General features: G+C 49.0%; 1 protein-coding gene across 1 annotated transcript; it reads left to right on the top strand.

Moving 5' to 3' along the window:
• The first annotated feature begins 1012 nt into the window (after nucleotides 1-1012).
• Nucleotides 1013-24714, top strand: TRIM14 (tripartite motif containing 14). Its single transcript, XM_065907911.1, has 6 exons — nucleotides 1013-1270; nucleotides 3730-3825; nucleotides 10876-11109; nucleotides 15159-15321; nucleotides 18650-18742; nucleotides 21346-24714. Exons 1-6 carry the CDS (start codon nucleotides 1055-1057, stop codon nucleotides 21879-21881), a joined length of 1338 nt encoding a protein of 445 aa, XP_065763983.1. The 5' UTR covers nucleotides 1013-1054; the 3' UTR covers nucleotides 21882-24714.
• The last annotated feature ends 305 nt before the right edge of the window (nucleotides 24715-25019 follow it).

The following is a 25019-nucleotide window of genomic DNA, read 5'->3' as shown; positions in this document are numbered from 1 at the left end:
CTTTCTACTCTCTGTTCCTATGAGTTTGACTTTTTTTTTTTTTGCTTAGATTCCACATATTTAGATATGGTACAGTATTTGTCTTTCTCCATCTGGCTTATTTCACTTAGCACAATGTCTTCTAGGCTCATTTACTTAGAAAATGTTAGGATTTCCCTTTCTAAGTCTGAATAGCATTTCACTGTACACACATGTACCACACCTCCTTTCTCCAGTCACCCATGGATGGACACCTGGCTTGTTTCCATATTTTGGCTATTGTAAACAGTGCTGCTGTGACCGCGGGAGGCAGGTATCTCAGAGATCCTGACTTCATATTCTTTGGATATACACGCAGGAGTGGGATTGCTGGATCATATGGCAGTCCTATTTTTAATTTTTTGAGGAACTCCCATAATGCCAACTGACATTCCATAAATGCTGAGACTTTAGCGTGGGGGCAACTGGAGTTTCCAGAACGGTTTCTCACAATTGCGGGAATGGTTATGTCTCTTGGGGAAATCAGGCAAGAGAGAATTAAGGGAAAATGAAAAATGTAGGTAATGCACAACATCCCAGAAGGCCACAGCCCACTTTGGTCCCACCCACAGGGCCGCAGTCTTCCTGATCAAGACAAGGGTCACTTAGCGGGGAAGCCCACCTCCTTCCAGGTAGCCCATTCGATGTGACCCCCATTTCTGCTGTGGCTGCCTCTGGGCCAGACACAGCCGGGGGCCCAGGCCTGAGCATTCATTCACTGCCGGGGCAGGTGGGCGGGACGGCACGGCGCAGTCCTCAGGGTGCTGATGCGGCGGCCGTACCCGCGACCCCCGCTCCACCGACCCCACCCCACCCCCCAGCACCCCCTCCACCCCACCCCCAGCACCCCCTCCACCCCACCCCACCCAGCACCCCCACCCACCCCACCCCCCAGCACCCCCGCCGGCCTGCGAGCGGCGCCCTGCTGCCCGCCCTGCCCTGCCGGAACTGGGCGCGCCCCGCCCCAGCGCCCCGCTTTCGGTTCCCCACGGGCCTCTCGCGGCTGCTCGGCCGCGGCCCAGAAACCTGGGGGCGAATGGCGGGCTCGGCGGCGCTCAAGGGGACTGCTGGGGGGCCGGGCCCCGCGGAGCCCGAAGACGCGCGCGGCGGGCCCTGCCCGGAGCACGGCGGCCGCGCGGCTGAGCTCTTCTGCCGCCGCTGCCGCCGCTGCGTGTGCGCGCTCTGCCCGGTGCTCGGCCCGCACCGCGGCCACCCGGCCGGCCTGGCGCGGGACGAGGCGGCGCGCGTGCAGGTGCGGACGCTGGGCGCCGGCCCCGCGGCGACGGGCGGGGAGGGCGCGCCGGCTGCCCGGCGGTTCCCGGTTGGGGTCGGGGCCGGCAGGGCGGCCGACCGGTGTTCAGAAAGCGAGGCTGAGGAAGGGCGCCGGCGAGCCGAGGCCGTCCTTTAAGCGTCAGAAGAGGTGGGTCTGGGCGTAAGAACTTGGGCGCCCGGCTGGCCGGGTACCCTGGGCCCCATCCACCACGGGGGGTCCACCCCACGGCCTTTGGACCTAAAGCAAAGCTGCCTTTAACAAAGATGGAAAAATCCCTGCCGCTGAGAAAACAGCTGTGTTTCAGGAAAGCCACACACGCGCCTCCTCCGGTTTCCCTCCCGGAGTTCCCGGGAGGGGCTGTGGACCCCCTGGCCCCGGGGCTGGGCCGGCCTGCCCCTCCCCGCGCCCCGCGCCGCGCGCCCAACCGTCAGCTGGGAGCCAGTCAACCGCTTTCAGACGAGAAGAGGCTTCTGGAGGCGGAGGCTGGGCCTTGAACCCAGGACTGCCCCCCACGGGCCCAGTCTCATCTGGGGCTCCCATCCATGCTAATCCTAATAGTGGAAGGGGGCTCTGGACTCCTCTTCCCGCCTAGTGGCCAACTTGTCCAGAGACTGGGCAAACCCCTGCGAAGCCCTCTCTGGGCTAGACGGGTGCTCCCCTCCCAGATTTGATTCTACCGCTTCTTCTTCAGGAAGCCGCCTGTGATTCATCCAGTCCTGCAGCCGTTCCCTGCACTTGACTTAGCTGTTGTGACTTGGAAGCTAATCTAGCGGGTGGAGCCCAGGATTCAAGGCTTTCCTCTGCCTCCTAGATCTTCTTTTTCTTATCTATAAAATAGTATAACGATAGTTCCTCAAAATGCTGTTTTCAGAGTTAACAAGGCTGCTTTCAGAGATACATCTTCTAATAGGTAGGTCCACCTCCCTCTTTTGCATCCACCCAACCCATTCATTCGTTAGACATCCATTCAGCTTCTACCCATGCCAGGAGGCAAGGAACAGAGCGATTCTTCCCTGACCTGGACGCGTTCCTTGGCTATTAGGGGAAGAACAAACCAGTGACAGCACAGTGTGATAAGGACTGTAATCGGGGAGCCTGAGGCAGTGGTCAGTGGGAGCCACAGAGAAGAAATGTGAACCAGGGGCTGGAAGCCCAGGAAGAGTTCCTGGTCGGGATGGGGTCGGGGGGTGCCATTGAAACTGGCTATGACAGTAAGTGGGGCTTCACAAGCACCTAGACAGGAGAGGCACGCTGTGAGTGGAAGGCTCAAGCGCCAGGATGCCACGTTATCCTTGGCTGACCGACAGGAGCTTGACCAGAAGATTCACGGGAGGTGGGGGGGTGGGAGGATGAAGGATGTGCTCCTGGAAGGCGGAAGGTGAGGCTGTGGCTTATCCTTGGGTTACTGTTGTGTTCCCACGCCCACCGCTCACTCCCAAGCAGACAGAAGCGACGCCTTCTGAGCATTCTGTGCTCCAGGCACTGCCCCAAGCACTCTCATTCTTTACAGGGACTCCGTGGGGTTGTCCCCACACACATACCTTTTTTTTTTTCCGCAGCTGAGGAAACCGAGGCTTAGAAAGGTGAGGCCACTTGCCTAGGTCATGTGGAAGGGGAGCTAGGACTCAGATCCAGCAGGTCCTGTCTGACTTTGGGACTTGGGCTCATACATAGCTTGCTCCAGCCCTCCACTTGAAGCTGGCAGCCCCTGGTAGTTCTGTTCCATTCAGCAAACACTTTAGGGACACCCCGTTGTCCCCGTGGGAGAGCAGGAGCCAAGAAGGGAGCAGATCTGCCCTCTGAAAGTTCATAGTTGGTCCAGCAGATAAATGCAAGGTGAGCTGCAAGAAGGTGAGGTGGAGGTAAGGTCACAGCTGCAGGGGGCAACGCAGAGCAGGTCTTTGAAGAAACGGCAATTGCAAAAAGCAGAGACATGGAAGGGAGTCCGGAGCCATGTAGGTGGGAAAGGGACCTCTTACACATGCAGGCCCTCTGCACACCAGTCCAGGCCAGAGGACCACAGACCAAGCCTAGAGGGAGGTTCCGTGAAGGCAGCTCCTCAAACAGGCCCCAGCGCATAACAGTACGCAGGATTCACTCTAGAAGTGCATGCATGCTCTTCTGCTGACCCCAAGCTGCTTCCCTAAAATCCTGTTAGAGGGCCTGGAAAAGCAGGTCACAAGTAGGACTCTTCTAGAAAGAAGGGAACGCCTCAAAGTTCGGAGAATATCTAATGTGGGTCTCTGAGGATCAGAGGGGCCCCGGTTCCAGCTCAGCTTCCAACTCGCCTCATGACTTTGAGCAAGTCGCCATACCTTCTGAGTTTCAGATACCTCCACTGAAAAATACAGAGGGGTGAGAGGAGATGGCCCCTGGGGTGACTTGTTATCTCAAAAGTGACAGCATTAAGACTTTTGTCCTAACTTTTTCACATACAGAAATTCACCCAAGAGTGTTTAACGCATTTGGCAACCAAGAAGCAGCAGCAAGTTGACAACATGACCCAGATAGAAGACGCTGCTGAGAAGCTCAAGGCAAGTGGGGGATTCTTCCTGATCCTGGTCGAGATGTCCACTTCTCTGCTCCAGCACAGGGTTCTCCCCAATATGGAGGCAGGAAAAATGAAAACCAACCTCAAAGCAGGGTTTGGTGGGGCCTGGAGCTTCTGTAATTTAGGGGACCCTTTTGAAGAAAAAGAGCACAAACTTAGTTGCAAGACCATGAAGGGTCATTCTGGAGAGTGGCCTGGGGCTTCTCGTTCATTAGCTCTGCAGTGAGTCTGCCTCTGTCCCGAAACGCCTGACACAGTGGAGGAATGGCCTGTTCTCCCTCCATCGCCAAGGCCCTCCTCTTGAACAGACTAGTCCTCCACCCCCTGCACCCCAAATTGCCTTAAGCAAAGAAAATATAAGGTAAGGAACATGCAAATCACACTTTCAGTTTCACTGCTGAAACAAAGGAAATGGGTTTAAATATATTTCATGACATGTTTTTCAGGCTTATCCTGTCATAATAATGTCTACTTAAGTGGATTCTTCTGTGAGTTTTAAGTAGGAAGTTAGGACTGACATGATCCTAGCTGCTGTTTTAACTGTGAGAATGGTATTATTGCTCTTTAGGAGCCTTTTAGGTGAACTTGGCTAGTCCCTTCCCTTCTCAGCCACATCTGCTGCCTCCTCAAAGTGAGGGCTGGGGTGGGATGCCCTCCCGAGGCCTGACTCATTGAGGGCTCTGTGAACCCACACTGGCTACCCCAAGTCAGGCAGTGAGACTGGCTCTGACCTTGGGAGTAGTTAGCACCCAGACTAGGCCAGAGAATTGGCCCCCTGTTTGTCCAACGTCCATTATCTTTTGAGTGACAGCCTGCCCCAGTTTACTGAGGACAGATGTCTTACACCTGTGGCCCTGGCTTGATTATTAATCATGTCATCTTTCAACAGTCTAAGACAATATGGGAAGTAAACGTTGGCACACCCAAAGTGATAGGGGAGGTGCTTGGGGATGTTTAGACCCGAGAACAGGCTCACTGTCTGTAAATCTCTGAGCAGATATAGTCTAGAGGCTCCCAAGGAAAAAGTTAGTATCCATATGGAAAGTCTTAAGGGGGCAAGTTTCAGCTTAATCTAAGGAATGATTTTCTTTGAAGCTTTCCCCAACTTTAGTTTTCCCTAGTGGCTCAGACAATAAAGAGTTTGCCTGCAATGCAGGAGACCCGGGTTTGATCCCTGGGTCGGGAAGGTCCCCTGGAGAAGGGCATAGCAACTCACTCCAGTCTTCTCGCTGGAGAATCCCATGGATGGAGGAGCCTGGCGAACCCCAATCCATTGGGTCACAAAGAGTTGGACACCACTGAGCGACTAACACACTCACTGACCCAACTTAAACTTTATTTTGAAGTAATTACAGATTTATGGGAAGCTGGAAAAGCAGTGCGTGACCCTGAGTAGATGACAGGTTCCTTGCCCCTTCCCCAGGCCAGTGGATAGACTTTTTCCGGTGCCTGCTCCATGGAGGGAGCAGCCCTCTGCGCGTCTGGTCTGATGCGGTCAGATGGCCCTGGTCCCACTCCCGGGAACGGTGCCAGGTGCCCAGAGAGCCCTCCTGGGTGACCCGGGCTCCAGCATGCTGTGGCCCTCTCACGCCCCTCCACCTCCAGCCACCCAGTCACTCAGTGCAGCTCCTGCCTGTGGTTCTGACACCGACTTCCTCTTTGTTTGGGGGACCTGGGGGTTTCCTTTCTGTTGTTTGTTTGATTGTGGGTTGGTTTTTTTTTTTTTTTTTTTTAAGCTGGTCCTGTAGCTTTAACATTTGCTCAGCATTTCCATGTGTTTGAAAGTAGTAGGAAGGAAGATTTCCCATGTCTGCTCCTTCTCCCTTTTTTGACTCAACTATGTCATTTTGGAGAAGGAAATGGCAACCCACTCCAGTGTTCTTGCCTGGGGAATCCCATGGACAATGGAACCTGGTGGGCTACAGTCCATGGGGCCGAAAAGAGTCGGACACGACTGAGCGACTAACGCAGACACACACGTCATTTTGGGCTTCCCTGGTAGCTCAGCTGGTAAAGAATCCGCCTGCAATTCGGGAGACCCTGGTTCGATTCCTGGGTCGGGAAGATCCCCTGGAGAAAGGGGTAGGCTACCCACTCCAGTATTCCCGGGCTTCGCTGGTGGCTTAAACAGGAAGGCTACAGCCCACGGGGTCACAAAGAGTCGGACACGAATGAGCAACTAAGCATAGTGCATATGTCATTACGGGGTAGGGTGCTGTGGTTGTTTTTAAAGATCCTAAAAACAATGACCCTTTCCTATGTCATTAAAAGTTGTTTATCAGTGTTGGTATTAGAGGCTGTATGTGCCATTATATGGCTCACCCATGACTCAGAAACCATTTTCCGAATGTTGAACGTGTAGATCCCGTCCTGTTTCCACTCAGGTGAAGCAGCACCGCAGTGATAACTGGCACCTGGTTTGTTTCCTTTGGGACACGTTCCCAGCGTGAGTCAGCTGGCTCAACAGGCACAGGCGTTTGTAGGGGCTCTGGTGCATTGTAGCAAACGGCAGCAGGCGCGCGCAGGCCTGGTTGTGGCAGAGGGGTCTGGGGCAACCACGCCTTTTCGTCCTTGCTTTCTCAGAGGCAGTACTAGGGCAAAGACCATCTGCCTGGAAATTAACCCATGAAACAGCTTGGTAAACAAATTAAAACCAATAAAGTTGATAACTGGCCAAAGTCTACTGATCAGAAACCAACAACCAGGCCCACCCAGTCACGCCTTTCCAGAGAGCAATCAAGAAGGGCTTGATCTTGAGTCCCCACCCAATACCCTGTAAGTGATTTTTCCTGAATGGGCTCTTTGCTTCCCCATCACGGCTCTTCAGGGGGTTAGGTGTGGGGAAAATCAACACTTGCCTGCTGCCCTAACTTTTTACGCAAACTGGGATAAGATGACCACATATCAGAGTGGCTGTAGTCTTCTTTCAAATCTTCCAAATTTTCTACAGTGAGCTTTTGATACTTTTGTAAATGACAACAAAAAAGTATATAAATACACAGTGTAGAATCCTCCTGCCAAGCAGGAGGCTTGGATTTGACACCTGGGTCGGGAATATCCCCTGGAGAAAGAAATGGCGACCCACTCCAGTGTTCTTGCCTGAGAAATCCATGGACAGAGAAGCCTGGCCGGCTACAGTCCACGGGGTCGCAAAGAGTCAGACGTGACTTAGCGACTGAACAGCAATATATATGATATATATATAGTATGTTGGTTCACTTTGAACTGACGTGGCCCAAAGCAGTGTACTTCTTTGCTTCATTGCCAGAATTCTCTCAGTCTTTTTTTTTAAACCATATTGCATAATCAGTCTCAGGCTGCTTACACCTTAAGTTTTCTGTGTTGAGATTTATAACAACGTGTAGTGTCATTAAGCTTATTTTGTATATTCTTCTTTAAAAAGTGCATCTGTGGACACTGCTTGGAGTACAGGTTTGTTGGGAGAAGATATTTGCTCTCAGTTTCTAGAAAAACGTCCTCCACGTTCATACGTTGCCTCCAAAATGTGTTGATAAATCAAGGGTTTAGAACACATTTTCTCTCCTTCACTCAGTCATTCAACAAAGATGTGCTTTCCAGGCTTGCTGACTCATAGAAACCATGTTGTAGACTAATTCCCAAGGTAGCCAAAAACTGTTTAATCTCTATGGCATGTGGTGGTATAAGTTAGACTCAGAGCCTGACCACGCGTAGAACACTGTATGGGAAACACAGACTCTGGGAACTCATCCCCTAGATCCTGACAAACCACACATTCTCGCCCAACCAAGGAGAGAACGTGGCATCACAGGGGAGCCTGCTCACCCCCACGCCTGCCTGGATACCGAGGGTCTTCCTGCTTGTGGGCTGTACAAATGTTTGGTCTGAGGAAAGATACTGGCCTAATTTTTTTCATGATTTTAGTTTTTAATTGCACTAGTAATACATAAACACATCTCAGGTTTAAAAATTTAAATAGCGTATTAGAATCCAGTGTAGAACTTTGGAAAGTACAAAGTGAGACTCCATCTTGACCCTCCCCCCCAATCCCGCACCTCTCCCCAGACATGACCAGACAGATGTTTTAAAATGCACTTGGCAGACATACAGATGCAGATATCCATATACGGTTTTTCTTTTGTGATTTTTTACATAAATGAGACCATCCTGCAGCTAGCCCCTTTTCACATGATGTCTTGAAGAGCTTTCCACGACAGGATATATAGGTCCACTGCATTCTGTGTGTGTGTGTGTGTGTGTGTGTGTGTGTGTGTGTGTGTGTGAAAATACACATAAAAATGACCATTTTAACCATTTTTAAGCATATAATTCAGTGGCATTAGTTACATTCACAGTGTTGTACAGCCATCATCACTGTTTTCAAAACTTTTTCATTACCCTAAACATAACTCCAACATCACTAAGCAAGTGCTTCCCGTTCCCCTCCCACTAGCTCCTCATAACCTCTGGTCTACCTCCTGTCTGTATGAATTTGACTATTCTAGATATTTCATGTCAGTGGAATCATACAACATTTGTTCTTCTGTGTCTGGCCTATTTCATTTAGCATCATATCTTCAAGATTCATCCGAATTATAGCACATATCAGAACACTGAATTCGTTTTAATCACTGGATATTATTTCAGTGTGTGAATGCGGCATAACTTGTACAATGAACATACATATACTTCTCATATTGAAACTGTTATCCAACTTTTCTCTGTCGCCAACAATGCTATAGTGAGTGTCTTGTTACACAAATCTCTATGCACATATGAAGACATTTTCTAGGATCAATTCCTGCAAGAGGAGTTGCTGCATCATAGGATTTAAGCATTTAAAATTTCGATATTATATCACCCTCTACAAATTCTAACAGCTACTAATAGACACCGCCACTCGCGGTGTATGTAAATGCCTATTCCACACACCCTTACGGATTCTTGGTATTATCCATCAGTTAGCACTTTTTCCAGTCTGATGGCCAATATACACACTTGCTTGATCTTGGTTGTTTGGGATGCTGAGGCACCTCTTCATATGTCTGCTGACACTTGTATATCTCTGGTCCGTTTTTAAATGGAGTGATGTATACGTTATGGACAGGAAGCCTGTGTAGTTGGTCATCTGTCATGTAGCTTTGTTTACGCTGCCTTACCTCTCGCGAAGCGTTTCTTTTTTCATGTGATCCAACCTGTCATGACTCCCTCTTTGCTCTCTGAGTCTTATGGAGGTCCTCCCTTCCCAAATTTTTAAACATAAAATTGTTCTATATTTCATTTTGATAGGCTTATTATTTTTTAATGTATAGTGCCTTAATTTATTTAGAATAGTCTGTTTAGCTTTTATTGTGGAAAACCTCAAGCATACATGCATACATGTCATCCAGACATATAATTTCATCAGCAAAAGTCTGATCATATTACCTGTATCTATAAGATAAGGACTCATTTTTAAAATCAAGTACCAATTTTAAATACATAAAAAAGTATCATTTTAAATCAGGTATCATCATATTAATATCATATTATATGATATTATATACGATATATATCATATCATATATATATCATATTATATTAAGATGATATTAATATCACCATATTAACAATGGCTCCTTAATATCATCAACTATCCAACCAGTAGTCACATTCCCAGTTGTTTTATAAATGTTATATTTTGTTTGAATTACGAGTGAAAGTCTACGGCCATACCACCCTGAACGCGCCCGATCTCGTCTGAATTACGAGTGAAATAAAGTTTTCAAAATGCAGTTGATTGGTGTATTTCTTAAGTTGATGTAAACATGCTCCTCTGTCCTCCACGTGTCGTCTAAATTATATCCCTAAGTTAGATCTAGAGGCTTAATCAGATTCAGATTTACATTTTTCACAAGAGTACTTCACAGGTGGGGTTCTGTCTGACTTTATGTTTGTATACAGAATAAGTATCTAATAGTTTTATCAAATAGATGATTAATTGCATGCTGTACCAATACCATCTCTTGAATTATATATAATTATATAATGTATATAATATTAATTATATAAACAATTATACATATTAATATATAATTATATACAATTTAACAAATACATATATTTATACTTCTCTAAGCTGTTCTTCCTCTCGATCTTTTTGTCTGTCCCTAAACCGCATGGTTTTAAATCCTGTACCTTCACAGTTCGTTTTGACTTCCCAGATGGCTCAGACAGTAAAGAGTCGGCCGGCAGGAGACTCGAGTTCCATCCCTGGGTCAGGAAGATCCCCTGCAGAGGAAAAGAGCAACCCACTCCAGTGTTCTTGCCTGGGAAACCCCATGGAGAGAGGAGCCGGATTGGGCTGCAAGTCCATGGGGTTGCAAAGAGTCGGACACAACTGAGCAATTAACAAGGCAGCTCATCTGCATAGATCTTTTATTTATTTATTTTTTGTCTATGCCATGAGGCTTGCAGGATCTTAGTTCCCTGACCAGGAATCAAATATTGCCCTTAATAGTGAAAACATGGCATCCTAACCATTGGACTGCCAGAGAATTCCCCTTCATTGATCCTTTAAAAAACAGTTTTTGACTTTTCCTGTGCTTATTCTCTCTCACAATAAATTAATATTTGGTTAATATGCATGTTAAGACTTTGATTGGGATTGTATCCAATTTATACAGCAATTTGGAGACAAATGCCATTTGTATAGTAATCAATCTTCCCAGACAAGGATATGGTTTTTCTTCCATGCATTCAGATTCTGTCTTTCCATACAATTTTATGCTTTTGTTTATCTAGGCCTTTACCTAGATAAAAACTTTTTATCTAGTTTTTGTTGGGTTTAATTTTAAATATTTTGCTGTTTTTCCTGCTGCTTTAAAAATGATCTTTATTTCTCCATACATTTTCCAACTGGTTATAGCTAGTGCTTAGGAAAGCTTTTTATAAAAAGCTAAAGTGCTGAACTCTTTTTAGAAGTTATAATAGTTTCTTCTCATGTTGATTATTTTAGATTTCCTGGTTGGCAATTATATCATCCACAACTGGTTTTGTGTTGTTTGTTTTTTAGGCTCATGCAGAGTCAAGTAAAACCTGGCTGACCGGGAAATTTACTGAACTCAGATTACTACTTGAAGAAGAGGAAGCTTTGGCCAAGAAATTCATTGATAAAAACATGCAGCTTGCCCTGCAGGCGTACATGGAGCAAATCAAGTTTTGTGGGGAACAAATTGATGTCCTGAACACTCTGTCTAACAGGATCTGGACTATCAGCCAAGAAACTAATCCCGTACAACTGCTGCAGGTAATGCTGGGTTTCCGCTCCACAGTGGACTCTGGCCACCGTATTTCATCCTGGTTAATGTGGCGCTGAACACGGGGTTCACACGTTGAGTAAATACACAGAGAATTGCTTTGCTAGTATGTAGACTTCCTTGCCCCCACGCAAGTCAGAAGATATACATTGTTAGGAAGATAATATACATCTTGGACTAGTTAAATGACATTATCAGTCACCATTTTTGAGGGCCTCTGTGTTCCAAGCACTTTAGGTATCTTAGCTCTAATATTTACTAAGAACTCTGCAAATTGGACATTCTCACCCCATTTTACTAAGGAGAAGTTGAGGCTCCAGGAGATGCAGGAAGTCATCCAAGGTTATACAGCTGGTTGGTGGTAGATCAGGGATCGGGTCTGTCTGAATCTAAAACCACAGACATCTCTGCCCGGTCCTCTGACTATACAGTCTTAATGGAAACATCACTCTGGGAAAATCAGGTATCCTTGCAAAATCTACTAAGCAGACTTCAAGAGCTGAGTCACAGTTTGCTCAAAGGGGAGAGAAGGACAGGCCTCCTTGGCCACAGGGCTCTTTTGGAGGCTATTCTACTGAAGGAGCGTCTAAAAACTAGTCCTGTGATGCTCACTGCTACCCTGAGTGGAGCGTGCTGTTGAGGGTGGAGTTCCTGTCTTCAGGGAGCCACGGGAGAAGCTCTTCTGTCGGTGAAAGTGATAGTGTAGTCGCTCAGTGTCCGACTCTTTGCGACCCGTGGACTGTAGCCCGCCAGGCTCCTCTGTCCATGGGGTTCTCCAGGCAAGAACACTGGAGGGGGTTGCCATGCCCTCCTCCAGGGGATCTTCCCAACCCAGGGAGCGCACCCTGGTTTCCTGCAGTGCAGACAGATTCTTCACCATCTGATCCACCAGGCTCCTTTTCTACTCATCTGACTCTTCCTTTCTCTGTGGCATAGCTTCTGGGAAGCTCAGAGCCAAATATGTTCCATATAGCTGGAATAGACTTTGCTCATATAGTTTGTGCCTCATCTCACTGCCTTCTAGCTTATATTCTCATCCTGGTTCTTCTCTCTTGGCTTCACTTTTCTCAGTAAAGGCAAATTGTGCAGCATTAGATACCTTTTGTAAGATGCTTTAAAGGTTTGTAGGATGAGGCAGAGTACAACTAAGCAAAGATGTCACTGAGAATAACCACAGATTAGCACGGGCTCTGGTTGCAAAATAAGGCAGGGAAATCAGTCAGTACAAAACTAGTCAAGCCAGTTCCTGGAGGATATTTCCACTCTTATACCTTTATGTGGCCTTGGTCAGTTCAGCCTGTGAATCACTGTCAAATAACAGCAACAGTAGCAACGAAAAGCCTAACAATTTTCTGGGTGAGATGCTCTTCCAGGCACTTTAGACATTGTACTTGAGAAGCAAGATGCAGGGGGATACATTTCTTTCTTTCTTTTAAAATGATGATACACTTAAGAATATCTACTGCAAAGGGATGCTTCCATGGAGAAGAATGTTAATCTTTCATCATAGATACAGTTTCAGAGCTTTTTTTTTTTTAATTCCCTGGTTCCAGAGTTACTGATTATCATCATTAATCGTTCCTTTGATTTGCTCACTCTTTCATCTAATATACACTGAACAACGTGGTTGCAACAGGCCCCTGCTTCAGATTAGGAGCTCTTGGGTGGGGAAACGTGCTCAGAAATATTCACAACATAACATAGCTCAAATTAGCAAGTAAAGGTGTGTCCAAAAAAGTCCAACTCTGCGTGGGGAATCAGGGAAGGCTTCCAGGAGGAGGTGACAGTGGAGCTGGTGTGAGAGGATAGGGAGGCACTCACTGGGTATATACAGAGGGATGGAGCAGAGAGGACACAGCAGGCAGGAGGAGCCATGTGCCTGCGAGAGCTTGGCAGGCTGGAGAACCGCTTGGGTTCAGCCTGGCTGGAGGCAGGGCAGGGTTATGAGAGGGGAGGGGTTGTTAGGAGAGGCAACTGGATAACGAGGCCAGGGTTAGTTGATGAAGGATCTTATATGCCTAGTCATGGAGTTTAGACTTTGTCTTGTTAAGAGAAAAGGGGTCGAGGAATGTTTGGGACCGAGGAATGACATGGTCAGATCAATGGTTTAGAAAGGTCACTGTGACAGGTTGGAGGATGGACTGGGCATGCAGGACTGAGGCTGGAAGGGAAGCTGGGAGGAGACCACAGGTACCCAGGAGAGAGAGATGGTGGGCTGGACCAGTGAAGGGGCAGTGGGGATGGAGAGAAGCAAGCAGGTTTGAGAGATGTGACAGGATTGGTGATTAGGGGAATCCAAGATGACAGCTGGTTTCTGGCAGAGAGATACGTGGCTATATGGCTGTTCTTTGAGTTTGCAAAGGCAAGAAGTAGACACGCTTGGTTTCATTCATTTATTCCATTATGAACATTTACCAGGAACCTTCCATGTGTCGGGCCCTGTGCTAAACGCTGCAGTTTGGTGTTACCAGGTCGTCCCGTTTGTCCCTCACTCCCCATCTTCCCTCTTGGCCACCCTCTGGCCACCCAGAGCCACTCCCCACCCGCCCTCTCTGCTAGTGCTCTGACCCCCTGGCCAGCCCTCTGGGTGTGACCTGAGCCCTCTTTCCCCACAAATTCCCTTCTCCTCGCCCAGATGAAGACGGGCTCTAGACTTGTAGCTTCCTAGGCAGACAGGGCTTAGAGAGTACCCACAGCCCCTCCCGAGGCCCAGCATCTCTCCCGCCGACTGCTGAGCCACCTTCCTTCCTTCCTGAGGAGTCCATCTGCCCCTCCCATCTCAGGCAGCCCTGCCAACCAGCCGGGGCCTGCTCGCCTAAGGCAATCTGCTATCTTCTAAATCCTTGCCTGGGACTACTCTCCCAAGAAGTGTGGACAGGGATCTTAGGTGCAAACAAGAAAATCCTCTGTAACTGTTTTAAGCAGGAAAGCAATTTATGAAAGTATTAGGTAGCACACAGGATCTGCAGGAGGGCCGGAAAGTCGGGATAAAGACCAGGCCACAGGAGTGAAGCCAAGGCTCTGGCACAGGCTTGCTCCAGTGTAGACCCCACCGCTTCTCCCCCGGGCGAGATGTCACGGCTCACACCACCGACCCAGGGCCGCCCCTGGAGCCTCCGCCTCTGCTGTCCCTGACAGCCACACGCCGCTGTCCCACCCACCCTCACTTCCACATCCAGAACTTGGAGTGGAGATGCTGTGGGTGCAAGGGGAACCAGGACCGTTTTCAAGCTTCTCCTTAGCAGAGCCACACTTGACGCAGGAAGGGTACTTAATAAAACGCACTGTCCAGACAGAAAACAGGACAGCCCCCCACTGTGGTGGGCACGCCCCCTCAGTCCGCTTTCCCGTTGAGCTTCCAGAGTCGTTGGCTTTCATTTTTGGGGACATGGTTTTCTGTTCCCCATTTTGGACATGCCCCAGGAGCACCGCCCCCCAGGAAAACTGGCCCCTCCTTTTGTTCCCCTGGACTGCAGGCCAATCCCTGTCACAGTGTCTGTAAAGCTTTGGGGTCCCTTTCAAGGCGGTGAGCTCAAGGTCAGGGCAATCAGCCTGCCTCCTCCCTCGCCCCTGATGCTCAGAGTGGACCTCGGTACACCCCGCAGGGAGGGAGCCCTGGGGGCGGGGTCTGCTCCTGGGGGCGGGGTCTGCTCCGGGGGCGGGGTCTGCTCCTTGGGGCGGGGTCTGCTCCTGGGGCGGGGTCTGCTCCTGGGGGCGGGGTCTGCTCCTGGGGGCGGGGTTTGTTCCTGGGGGCGGGGTCTGCTCCTGGGGGCGGGGTCTGCTCCTGGGGGCGGGGTCTGCTCCTGGGGCGGGGTCTGCTCCTGGGGATGGGGGGGTCTGCTCCTGGGGGCGGGGTTTGCTCCTGGGGCGGAGTTTGTTCCTGGGGGCGGGGTCTGCTCCTGGGGGCGGGTCTGGGCTGGCAGCAGGGCTCAGGGCCGGGTGGGGCCGGCCTGTGCTCGCTGGCTGGGTTTGTCCCTGGCGTGATGGTGGGGACTGGAACACGGCCCCAGGCGACCCTGAGCCCCGCGTGCCCTCGCAGGAGTACACGGCCGCTGAGCAGCAGCTGCAGCAGCAGATGAGCCTGGGGGAGCTGTGCCACCCCGTGCCCCACTCTTTCGAGCCCGTCAAGAGCTTCTTTAAGGACCTCGTGGAAGCCATGCAGAGCCTGCTGCAGACGCCGCTGGATGTCCGCCTTAAGGAGAGTAAGTCACTGTGTCCACCCTTGGGTCCTTCACTCCCCTGGTGCCGTCCCTAGAGATGGTGCAGTCAAGTCTGAGTCATGTCTCCCGCACGGAGGCCCCAGGCTGGGCCCAGTCCTCCCTGCCAGCCTCACCTCCTATGGTCCTGAGATGGGTCCCGTCTCACGGCCGCAGGGCTCATCTCCTGCCCCTCCCTCAGTCGCTCCCGGGGTCCTGCCTCACCTCAGCTTTGCCTGCACTCAGCTCCCAGCTGGACGGGCCAGCTCCCCCACCTCCTCGGCCTGGTCAAGACTCACAGCTGCCCTCTTGGGAAGCCGTTTCATGGGCTCCCTTGCTCGCTCAGCCGTCCGCCTCTCTGCCCTGGGCCCGCTCCATCTCCTGCCTGGGGGTGTTTGTGAGCTGGATACATGGGCCCTTCTCTGCCTCTCTTAAATGCCTGGAGGGCAAGAACCACTTTGGGTCCATCTCTGAGGTCACCATAGGGCCTGACACAAAGCAGGTGCTCAGAAATATCCATCCCTTCCTCTCTGTTACTAGGGTTCGTCCACAACAGTCATTGAGCCCTGTTATGCGCTGGCTCGGCAGGGTACAAAACAGTGATCCTGCCTTTGTGGGGTCAGTCTTTTAAGGGGAAGACAATCAACTAATGAATACGTATCAGCAATAAGAAGTGCCTTGAAAAAATAATGCTGTGTAAGGAGAACAGAGGGTGTCCAGGAGAAAGAGCTATTTTCTGTGGGGAAGTGGGGAAGGCCTCTTTGAAAAGGGGATGTGGGAGCTGACTTGAAGCACGGGCCGGAGAGCTTAGTGGTCACAGGCATGGACTCTGGAGCCAAACTGCCTGGGTTCCTATCCCAGGCCCACCACTTCCTAACCCTGCCATCTTGAACAGGGCACCTAACTTTTCTATGCCTCTGTTTCTGCATCCATAGAATGAAGATGATAATATAGTCCCGTCTCATAGAGTTGTTGCAAAGATTAAGTGGGTTCTTACATGTAAAGTGCTCAGGCATAATAAGCACCTGTGAGCACTAGCTATTATTGTTACTGCTGCTGTTACATCTGGGGAAAATGTAGAAGGGAAAGCACGTGCAAAGGTCCTGAGGCACAAGGCAAGGGTGAGTTTGACTTGCCGGGGGAAGAGCAAAGGGCAGGGGGCGGAAGCAGTCAATTGGAATAGATGTAGGCACAAGAAGGGAAGAAGAGAGAGAGATACCAAGGAAACTCCAAAGATTTTGAACTGAACAACTTAGAAAGAAGTTGTCATATTCTGAGATGAAAAAGAGTGCTTAGAATTGGAAGGAACAGCCCTTTTGGCTGTCTGAGTAGCACCATAGGGATTTGCAAGAGCAACTGCTTGACAAAAGGCAGCAAAAAGGAAGCCAAGAAGAAAAATGAGTGGTTGATCCGTTTTCTAAGAAAGGTTGTGAAAGAAGCAGCTATGTTCCAAATAAGAAATTTTGGAAAAACCCTAGTCACAAGAACTCTAGCAACCCAAATTGCATCTGATGGCCTCGAAGGTCACCTTTTGAAGTGAGTCTTGCTGATCTGTAGAATGATGAAGCTGCGTTTAGAGAATTAAAGCTAATTCCCGAAGACGTGTCGTCACTCAGTCGTGTCCGACTCTTTGTGACCCCATGGACTATAGCCGACAAGGCTTCTCTGTCCATGGGATTTTCCAGGCAAGAATACTGGAGTGGGTTGCCATTTCCTTCTTCAGGGGATCTTCCTGACCCAGGGATCGAACCCAGGTCTCCCACATTGCAGGCAGACACTTTACCCTCTAAGCCACCAGGGAAGCCCAAAGATGTTAAGGGCAATACTGCCTTTCATGGCATGGATCTTATCCACGTCAAACTATGCTCCATGATCAAAAAACGGCAGACTATGATTGACGCGCAGGTTGATGGCAAGATTACCAACAGTCATTTGCTTCATGTATTTTCTGTGCTTTGCTAAAAAGCACAAGCAGCACCCCTGCCTGTATGTGGTAGATGCCTTCATCACCCCCGTTTGACAGGTGAAGAAGCTGAGGATCAGAGAGGTTAATTGACTTGCGCTAGGTCACACAGCTGGTGGGAGTCGAGGCAGAATTCAGACAGACTGTGGTCCCAGAGATTGTGTTCTCTTCCGCGGGAATCTGTTTCCTCCTCATCCACGTCCAGATGAGGCCGTCATTCTCACTGTCACAGATAATACCGAGAGCTACTGCCTCCCAGGAAGGCTCCGAGGAGATGGGGGTCTTGCCCACTGCGCTTCCCGCATCCCGCCTCACCGCCCTACCTGTGAGTTCCACAGACACTGCAGGTCCAACAGGCTGAAATGGAACCCAGCATCTTCCACCCGCTAACCCCCAAACCGCTGCTTCTTGCCTCCAACCTACTCTTCGTTCCCCACTCCCAGTAGATTCAAGCCTTGGAACTTGTACCACCTGCAGTATATCCTGAACCTGGCTCCTTTTCCGTCCCTGCTGCCCCAGGTCAGCCCGGAGCCTACCCAGAGGATGTGTCTACTCTCAGCCTCCCCCGGCCATTCCCCATCACAGGGAGCCTTGGAAGTTCTGCTCATGTCTACACTCCTTCAAACACCTTCCTTGGCTCCTCACCTTTTACATAATACTCCAAGCCCCTGTCTTTGCTCCTGCTATATCCTTGGGAAAGCCTCTCATCCTTTTTCTGGGTGTCCAAACCTTCCCCAAATCTTAAGGGCCAGCTGAGGTGCTTCCTCCCCCAGGAAGCCTTCACTGACCCCTCTAAGCCCTGGAGCCCTTTCATGTCTCCATGAGCACTTTCTGCCTTGCAGTATAGCTCAAGCACTCCCATTTCTCTCCTCACTGACCTGACTGAGCTGTTAGAGACAGGGATGGTGACCTGGGCTTCCCCTGAACTCTCTTTTACCTGGATGAGTATGAGCTTTACCTGGATGAATATGACCTTGCTGAGGGCTCAGCTTTAATTTCCTGTTTTCTGTCTTTATTCTAGAGTTTGCATGTCTGCCATGAAATTGCCCCCTTCCTTGACCATTGACTACATGGTTGATTCTCAGCATGGTCCTGGAGGCTGCAGTTTCCTCCCCATGTCCAGGGCTCACTCACACTGGCCTGCCAGTGCTTAATTTGCTTCCAGTCTTGGAAAGTGTGCCTCTCTGCAGATCTGAGCCTTGTCCTGGAGTTTTCCTGTTACTGTGAATTTGCATTTCCTACTTAAATTTGCATGCCATTCTTGGGGGAGAGATTATTTGAATCTCCAGTTCTGTAATATTCTTAGTAATGTTTTGTAGTTTGGGCTGCTTGCCTAAACGCCAGGCACTGATTTCTCACAATTCATTACAGGTAGGAACTGTCAGCTCTTGGGCTCCTCCTGCGTCCAGCCGGGTTCCTTGTTGAAAACAAGCCCTTCACCAGAGCGATCACTCTTTTTAAAATGTAAGACCCCAGGTGTGGGGAGAGGGGGAAGAGGGTCGGGTGTCATGGTGGGGAGGGAGGGTCACTGAAGTAGAGGGGCCTCCCTTTTTTCCTGAGAGACACACTTTGTTTTTTTTCCAACCCTTATCAGCTTTTTAAAAATTAATTCAGAAATAATACATGTTCACTGTAGAAAACAAAATTTTTTAAAAGAAAATCACTCATAAATCACTGAAGAGCTTCGGAAATTTTTCTGCTTACCCACCAAGCAGACACGCAATAGTAGATAGCTACTACTGTTTGCCCTTTTAACTTTCTCTGGCATATCTATATACACATACAATGATAAGTATTTAGTATATATATATTGTACAAACATGGTGTCATGCTATACATACTGTTTTGCAATCTGTGTTTTCATTTACTGATATATTATGGATATCTTTGTTCCTTAAAAAACTATACAAGTAATGCATGCTTCTTGTAGAGAATTACAAATTACTTATATGAAAAGAAAACAATTGCCTCTCCCAGAGATACATGTTAGTATTTTGGCATATGTTCTTTCAGACATTTTAAAAGTACATGTGTGTACAGATTTTTAAAAATGGAATCATATAATAGATATTCTTGTGTAATTTTAAAAATTTAATAGTAGAGGTTGAACAATTTCCTATTTCAATAAATACAGATATCATCATTTTTTTACAGGATACATGGCATTCCATTGAATATGCCATATTTAAATCAATCTCATACATTATTGGACATTTAGGTTGCTTTACATTTTCATTTCTGTAAACAATGCTGCAATCAACATCCATTCCTGTACTTATTTGTTGAATTAATAAGTGATTAAATACACCTTAGCTCATTTTTGGATTATTTTTTTAAGAGTAATTTCTCAAAGTGGAATTACTGGGCATGTATTTTTTTAAACTAATCGTTAACTGATATAAAATACATAAAAGAATACAAATCAAAGGTGTACAGCTCAATGATTTTAAAAAGTAAACACATTCAATAACTTCCTTCGGACCATGAAATGGAAATTTCCAGCTCCCCAGAACCCTCCTTCATGCCAGTTCACTATCCCCAAAGGGTAACTACTCTCTTGACTTCTTACAATATAGATTACTTTTGCCTGTCCTTGACTTGTATATAATTAAATCACTCAGATTGTACTCTTGTATCTTCTTGGACAGAACACCACAGCATCTGTGAGACTTACCCGTGTGACTGTGTGTGGCAGTAGTTTGTTGATTTTCACTGTGGTGTAGTATTCCATCGTTATAATGAATAATATTGCTGTGAACACCCTTGTACACATCTTTTGATGCAGCTATGTGCATTTCTGTTGGATATTTACCCAGGAGTAGGAGAAAAGCATGTGCCCTATAACCACTACTATGCAACATTGTTCTAGATGTCCTAGAGAGTGCCTTGAGGCAAGAAAAAGAAATGTAAGCTATAAGGATAGGAAAAGAGTAAAAAAAGACCATTATTCAAAGGTGACATGATTCTTTACAGAAAACCCAAAATAAGCTATAAATTAGAGTTAACAAATGAATTAGAAAAGCTGCCAGATGTAATGTCAGCATACAAAAATTAGTTGTATTCCTATGTATTGGCAATAAACAATTAGAAAATGAAATGTTAAAAAACATTATTTTCAGTAACACTTTCTAAAAACTTAGGAATAAATCTAACAAAAGATATATAAAACCTCTCTTCAGAAAACTCCAAAATATTACCAAGAGAATTATCTGGTAGTATCTACTAAAGTTGAACATCCACATGCCCTAAGACCTAGACTTTTCTCTAACTTCATGTCTCCAAATGTGTATAATGCAACAAGAACTGTAACTGGGAGTTCAAATCACCACTTTTCTGGAGGACAATTTGGCAAAGGCCTTAAACATGCAATCATCCTCATGGACTCAGCAATTCTTTTAGGAATATAGCCTAAATAATCTGATATATAAAAATGGATTCATTAGTGTTTTCAAAAGTCTTCTTAAAAGTTTAAATATTTTTTTAAAGCAGGGGGAAGGTATCGGTTAAATTCTATTCATCTATACATAAAAATCTTAACGTTGTCATTTAAATGCTCTTATAAAAGAATATTATACGACGTGGTAAAATGTTCATAAATACATCAATACATTTAAAAAACAAATTACCAAGCGTCTGTATGGTATGACACCAATGTTAAGAAAAAATCCATAAAGGGGCAAGTAAAAAAAGTTGGAAGGACACTTAAGTGTTAAAATAGTGATAGGGTTATTTTTAAATTTTTAGAAATTGGCAACAAATTCCATTGTACAAAATTCAAGCTGCACAACGGACGTGCATTAAAGTGCTGTCTCCTCCCCGTGTTCCCCGATCACCTCCCCACTGGTGATTGGCGTGTTTCCAGTTTTCTGCCGTGAACAAGCGCAGGACAGGCGGCGCTCGCTCTGCCGTTCTCCCGGGGGCGGGGCGGGGCGGGGCCGGGCCGGGCGGGGTCGGGCGGGGGCGGGGCGGGGAGAGGCGGGGCCGGGGCGGGGCCGAGGGCGGACTGGGGCGGGGCCGGTCACTGGCCCCGCCCCTCAGGCCTGCCCCGCTGTCCCCGCCCCCCGCAGACGCGCGCACGCCCTGTCTGGAGCGGGACACGATGCACGCGCGCTTGCGCCTCTCCGCGGACCTCCTGACGGTGCGCTGCGGACTCCTCGGCCGCCTGGGACCCACTCCCGCGCTGCGTTTCGACGCGCTGTGGCAGGTGCTGGGCCGCGACTGCTTCGCCGCCGGCCGCCACTACTGGGAAGTGGACGTGCAGGAGGCGGGCGTCGGCTGGTGGGTGGGCGCGGCCTACGGCTCGCTGCGGCGCCGCGGGGCCTCGGACGCCGCCCGCCTGGGCTGCAACCGCCAGTCCTGGTGCCTCAAACGCTATGACCTCGAGTACTGGGCCTTCCACGACGGCCAGCGCAGCCGCCTGCGGCCCCGCCACGACCCTGGCCGGCTCGGCGTCTTCCTGGATTACGAGGCCGGCGTCCTGGCCTTCTACGACGTGACGGGCGGCATGAGCCACCTGCACACCTTCCGGGCCGCCTTCCAGGAGCCGCTCTTCCCGGCCCTGCGGCTCTGGGAAGGGGCCATCAGCATCTCCCGGCTGCCCTAGCGGCCGAGACCCTAGTGAGCGCCCTGGGCTCTCCACGGCTCTGCTCTCGCCGCATCCGGACGGAGCTGGTCTGCGGCCTCCGCCGCAGGCGTTCCCATCCTCTCCCCCACCACTCCCGGCCTGTGCTTTGTACAGCTCCTCTCCCAGTCGGCGAGTTTCCAGCGGGCCCTAAGCCTGCAGGCCCTCTCCTGCTGCTCTCTCCCGCGACCTCGCCAGCGCCGCCAGGTCACTCACACTACACTGCTTTTAGTTCAGGTTCCCGAAAGCACGCGGCCACAGCTGAGCCTTAAGCACCCTGACCATGTCAGTGAGCACGATCCCCAGCATCCGCTCACCTAGCGCCCAGAACCGCCCGGCACACGGTAGGCGCAAGGTGAATGTGTGAATGAGCGAGAGTCGCTAATACTCTTCTATCCCTTAATGTCCCTTGGATCTGCTTCCTGCTCTTCACTCTCCTTCAGCTTGCCCGTGTCACCTCGCTTACGAGCAGCTGCAAGAGGTTCTTACCACCTCCTGGTCTGAACTCTTTCCCAAGCTCATTTTCTGCCTTACAGCCAGTGATCTGCCTGTAACCTCATTTTATTTCTTAGAACTATCAAAAGCTTCCCAAGGACTGCAATGGGGAGGGGGACGGGGAATCACTTTACCCTAGCATTCAAGACTTTTCTAGTCTGCCCCAAAGTACATACCTTTATCTAGCTCCTACTACTCTTTTCAGAGACCCCTCAATCAGAACCGGGTCATATGGTTCCACCTGTGTATGCTTGCCTTTGCCGTTTCCCATACAAACACATTTATACAGGAAAGCCCTTTCTTCTTTTTGCCTGTCTGTCTGCCCCAGGCTTAACTGCCCCAGGAATTCTCCCCAAACCACAAGAAATCCACAGTCTGGGACCTGTCTTTCCAGTTAGATTGGAAGATTTCTAAGGGCAGCCATGTCCTACGCCCTCCTCACCCTGAAAAATTCAGAATGTCCCTTCCCTCCAAGGCAGTGAGTTGATGACCACTAGCCAACTGCTAGTGAATCAAAACAGCTGAGTTGGGAGGGCCTCACAGATCACCCAGCCTGACCTCATTGTACATTTGGGGAGAATAAGGTCGTGAAAGAAAGTTGCCTCAAGTCGCCCACAGAGATTAAGGACTGGGCCAGCACCCAGCCATGTGTCTTTGGCCCAGCCCTTCCAGCCCAGCTTTCAGCCTGAAAGATTTTACTGCTTGTTCATATCTTAGGGGATGTTGGGAAGAAATCAGCAGATGACTGTTGCTAAGCAGCCACAGGCAGTCTTCCCAACGGTCTTGGAATCAAAAGGAGAGGAACTCACCCTGAGTGGGGTTTGGGCAGCTCAGGTATCCCTATTTTCCCCAGGTCCAAAATGTTGCCAAGGAAATGCGGAGAGCCCCTGCTTTCCAGAAAGTAGTGATGTCAATAGAGAGGGCTTAAGATCAGCAGGATTTCCCGGGGAAGTCGGCTCCTCCGGGAGGGAGGGAAAGGCCTCTTTCTCGGGTCTGTGCCTCGGTTCTGAACGTTCAGCGTCCTGTCAAGTCCCTTGCGTGGTTTTGAAGTTACACTGTCCTCAGTTATCTCCTTGGGTGCTTGGCAGGAGGGCAGTGGTAGGATGAGGAACATGCAAGGCTGTGTTTCCCTTGGGGTTTAAACAGACTCTCAGTGCATTAGTTAGTTTGAACCATATAAAACTGCCCGTTTCCAGTGGTTTTTTATTTTTACTTTTTTTTTACCTAAAAGCAGTACTTTGATAAGAGGCAGTATAACACAAGTAGAATACAAGGCAGAAGGAACCTTGAAAGTGGCTTTCGTCCTAACCAAATCATTTAAAACTCTAGCTTGGCTAGATGTTTTAAACACTGCACTCCAGGAAAAGGGAAATTAATTCTACTGGGGATGGCCCAGAGCTGAATTCTGATAGGCAGAGGGCATTCCTGACAGAGGGAGATGGGTACGCTTGACCCCACATCTCTGTTCGTCTCTGCCCACCAAGACTTATTCCCAGACTTACAGCCACAGGGCCCAAGTAAAAAGCCTTGCTATTTTGCCAGGCACTGTTCTAATGCTTTACAACTATTAACTCATTTGATCCTTACATCACCCCCAGGATAAAGATAGTTTGACAATGGTACACGTGGCAAAACTTAGAGAATGAGTAACATGCCGAATGTCTCACAGCTAGTGGTGGGGCTGGGGTCTGTACGCTTCCACCGTGTTTAGGGGAATGCAGCCAGTCCCTAGCCGGTGCCTGCTTGCTCTGGCCCCTCTCTCATGAGGCCTGTGATGCCGTGCTTTTCCCTGGTTACACTGTGGGATTGAGTCTGCCTTGGGGTTACCTTCCGTGGGCTCTGAGAGGAAGTCTTACACCCCCAGGGAGATTTGAGGTTTTGGGATTCATGTATTGTAGCAGGAGTCAGAACTGAACTATAAAGGACAAAAACTGCACAATCATTTGTGACCTCAGGCTAGTCACTGTACTTGACGGGAGATCATCTGTAAAGTGGGATTAATGACCCCACCTACCAGTGCTGTGAGGCTCCAATGCGCCCAGAGGATGTGAACTACCCTGAAAACTTCAGTGCTGTACCATGCCAGGGCCTGTTAGCATCCCAGTGGGGCTCCTATTGGGCCTGGCAGTGCTGAGACAGCCAATACGCCTAGCTGCCATCTGGCAGGGGCAGGTGCCTCCGGCAGCAGTCAGCACAGGACTGAACCTTCTTGGGGTCCAGGTCTGAAACGGTACCCATCACTTAATGTCTTTCAGACTTGAATTTGTAGAAATTTTTTTATTAATAAGAGCAAATTGCTTGCAGATGTGGTTTGTTTTAATAAAACATGAATACCATCCCTTTTAACCATGTTCTTCATTGGGAGTTTGTATTGCTTCGAGTACCCGGCACCTAGGCCTGGACGGGGCCTTGCTCATCTCCCAGCGCCTCCACAAATGCCTTGTTGCGGTCAGTTGGTCCCTGATGGAGTATCTCTCAGAGCGGGAGGTGGTCACTATTTCTAAAGGTAGTTCACCAAGTCCTTGCTCATGTGGAAATCCTGCCTTCCAGCTGTTCCTATCCAAGATAATATTATCTAATTTTTGATTGACATTGAAGCCATCTGTGGTCACTTACTAATATTTA

Source organism: Muntiacus reevesi, chromosome 17 (assembly GCF_963930625.1).
Source record: "Muntiacus reevesi chromosome 17, mMunRee1.1, whole genome shotgun sequence".
Classification (NCBI taxonomy): domain Eukaryota; kingdom Metazoa; phylum Chordata; class Mammalia; order Artiodactyla; family Cervidae; genus Muntiacus; species Muntiacus reevesi.
The sequence above is the reverse complement of the archived record's forward strand: the minus strand, read 5'-3'. Positions and strand labels throughout refer to the sequence as shown.

What these genes read in the sequence shown, in the direction of transcription:
- TRIM14 (XM_065907911.1), top strand. Translation starts at nt 1,055, where the DNA reads ATGGCGGGCTCGGCGGCGCTCAAGGGGACTGCTGGGGGGCCGGGCCCC. An exon ending in ACGAGGCGGCGCGCGTGCAG is followed by an intron (nt 1,271 to 3,729) that starts GTGCGGACGCTG and finishes TTTCACATACAG; the next exon opens with AAATTCACCCAAGAGTGTTT. An exon ending in ACGCTGCTGAGAAGCTCAAG is followed by an intron (nt 3,826 to 10,875) that starts GCAAGTGGGGGA and finishes TTTGTTTTTTAG; the next exon opens with GCTCATGCAGAGTCAAGTAA.